A 2,904-nucleotide genomic window follows, 5' to 3' on the forward strand; every position below is an offset into this window, starting at 1 on the left:
TTCTCAATTTTGAGAAACCGGAACCGGAACTGGGACCCAGGTTAACGGCCGGTTCCGGTTTTACCCTGTCCGGTAACCGGTTTTTAAAAAAAATTGATTTTTGGGCTTATTTTAGGTATTGGGCCTAAAATAAGCCAATTTTTTTTTCATAAGTTGGCCCATTTTTAAAAAAATCTATTAGTTTCTTTGTCTAAATTAAAGGGGCTTTGTTGTGATTGTTCCAAATAATTAAAAAATAAACCTTAAAAAGTCCAAAAATCCTAAAAAATCATTATTTTTGCCTATTTGAGCCTTAGAAATAAAAATTTAATTTTTTAAAATACCCTAAACCTAAACCTAAGTGTAAAAAATATTAATATATATAATATATATATTAATATATAAATATAATAATATATAAATATTATTAAATAAAATGGAAACCCGGTTCCGGTATTCCCGGTAAAAACCGGGTACCAAAAACCGGTACCAGAACCGGGGTACCCGGTTTTTAGATTTTTCAAACCGGAACCGGAACCGTGACCCCGGTTTCCCGGTTTCCGGTTTTCCGGTTTCCCGGTTTTCCGGTTCCGGTTCCGGTTCCCCGGTAATTTTTGACACCCCTAACTTCAATTGCAGTAAATATAATTAGGAAGAAGTTAATTTTATTGTTTACTACGTTCAAGATTGATGGTATCCAAAGTATCTAGAATGCCAGATTTTCAAGTCATTGATAGAATTAATACAAAGCTTTGTTTGGTAGTATGTTTTGGGGAATGTTTCTTGGGGGGTTTGTTTGAAAAAAAAAAGTGCTTTGAAGAATTTTTTGGGGTTTGTTTGAAAAAAAAAAAAGTGCTTTGAAGAATTTTTTTGGGGTTTGTTTGAAAAAAAAGTGCTTTGAAGTGAGGTAAAGGTAGAAAAACGTTTGTATGTTTTTATGTGTTGGGGGTTATTTGTAAATGTCTTGTTTTCATAAGAAAAAACAAAAGACATGTGTAAGATATATGGTATCCTAAGTTTGGATAATGAGAGAGAAAAGAGCAAGGAAACGTTAACATGGAAGTGACACTTGAGAAAAACATATCTTGACTTTTTCTTTTACACTTTTAGGGTTTTGGTCATTTTACTGTGCAGTCACGGTTGTGTTAATTACCAAGGACCACACTGTAGTTTTGAAGAAGTATACGATGGAATTATCCTCAGAAATCTAACATGATTCTCGTGCCACACTTATCTCCATTTCCACTTGATTACCATTCTTGACGTGCTTCATCTTCTTACCATGTTCACATTGTCCTGTTGGGTTAACAATAGATGTATAACCACAACAAAGCAACATCATAGAAGTTTAAAGTTTTTAATTCTCAAGCTCAAGTCAAGCCAAGTAATGTTAAAAATTATACTTTTTATCTTATCGCTATTCCATTTTCTTGGCGTGACAACGCCAATCAACTTTTGAATTATTATTATTATTTTTAGTAATATTAAATACTACACACTCATCCCACCTACTAGGTTGACGAAGTAATACCCAACAATCGTTTGATTTTTTTTTTTCTTAGAAAAAAAAAGAAAAGCTAATGGATAATGCCATATCAACCCATTGGGATAAATGTGAAATGGAAGTGCAATATGTAGCATTACTTTTTTTTTTTTTTTTTTTTTTTAAAAAAAAAAATGGTGAAAACTTCACTATAACCCCTTGAACTTCTACCCGATTTGACAAACTCCTCTTAAACTTTCAAATCTCTTAATTTAAACCTCTGAACTTTCAATTGCTCTTAATGTGAACCCCTCCGTTAATTGTAGCTGTTAAAAATATCAAGAAATACCAAAATATCCATAATTTTCATTTTTTAAATAAAAAAAAGGTTTAAAGGTAAAATTGAAATTTTATACAAAAGTTAGGGGTATAAACATCATGTAACGTTTAAAATCTGACGGAGGAGTCCACTTTGAGAGCAATTAAAAGTTCAGGAGTTCAAAGTGAGATTTAAAAGTTTGAGAGAAGTTTGTCAAATTGCGTGGAAGTTCATAGGGCTAAACTGAAGTTTCCCCTTTAAATTGAGTAATATACCATATCACTATCCTTCTATACTAACATGACATTGCCAATTCACTATTGGAATTTTTTTTTTCTTATAACAATGGCTGATCTAAAGGAAGATTGACAATGTCATGTCAACCTAATGAAGAAATAGTAATGTGATATATAACATTACTCTTTTTTTTTGTAAAAAAAAGAAAGAAAAAAAGACAAGTCCAAAAGCTAATTGAAACTGACGTGTCAACATTAAGAAATGCTAGAACGGTAAAAATGTAATTTTCAACATTATTCCACATTAAACAACCATAAGGAATCAAAGTACGATAGCATGCGTATAGGCCCATCTCCTTGCAACTGAAAAGCCCCTCATCAAGGACCGACAAAAGCTTTTATCAGTTTATCCCCTACACATGGTTTAAATTATGTATAATTTATATGCTAGTGGAACAGTAGAAGTGGGATATATATATATATATATATATATATATATATAAAAGAGAAAAGAAAAAAGAAAAAAAGAAGACAAGTAATCACGAAGAAAATGTCAAATGGACACGGGTGAAGAATAGGCCAATTTGCAATAATTCGAGTTGTTGGGAACACAAACAAAACAGTGGCAGCAGATTAGGTATTTACAACCTCTTATCACTGAATCTAATGGGTCTTTATTACTGAAAAGGTAATGGTGCACGTGCCTGGGAACATGGCATTATTCATTTCATTATTACCTGAAGACTATGTATCACCAAGAATGGGACCATCATCCCAGGGGCACACTAAAATGAATTGATATTATCAATTCAGTCCAAATGAAATTTGATCTGAACAAGACAAAAAAAAAAAAAAAAAAAGAAGAAATTTTCTTATGTACAAATCGA

The 2,904-nt window shown here is 31.9% G+C and overlaps 1 protein-coding gene across 1 annotated transcript in view; it reads right to left on the reverse strand.

Moving 5' to 3' along the window:
- Window positions 1-1,252, reverse strand: part of LOC132190805 (uncharacterized) — a 23,887-nt gene extending 22,635 nt beyond the window's left edge. Inside the window, exon 1 of the mRNA XM_059605844.1 lies at window positions 1,234-1,252. Coding sequence (XP_059461827.1) covers window positions 1,234-1,252 — 19 coding nt within the window. The remainder of the gene's footprint in view (window positions 1-1,233) is intronic.
- Between the last annotated feature and the right edge of the window lie 1,652 nt (window positions 1,253-2,904).

This window comes from Corylus avellana, chromosome ca8, assembly GCF_901000735.1.
Source record: "Corylus avellana chromosome ca8, CavTom2PMs-1.0".
Taxonomy (NCBI): domain Eukaryota; kingdom Viridiplantae; phylum Streptophyta; class Magnoliopsida; order Fagales; family Betulaceae; genus Corylus; species Corylus avellana.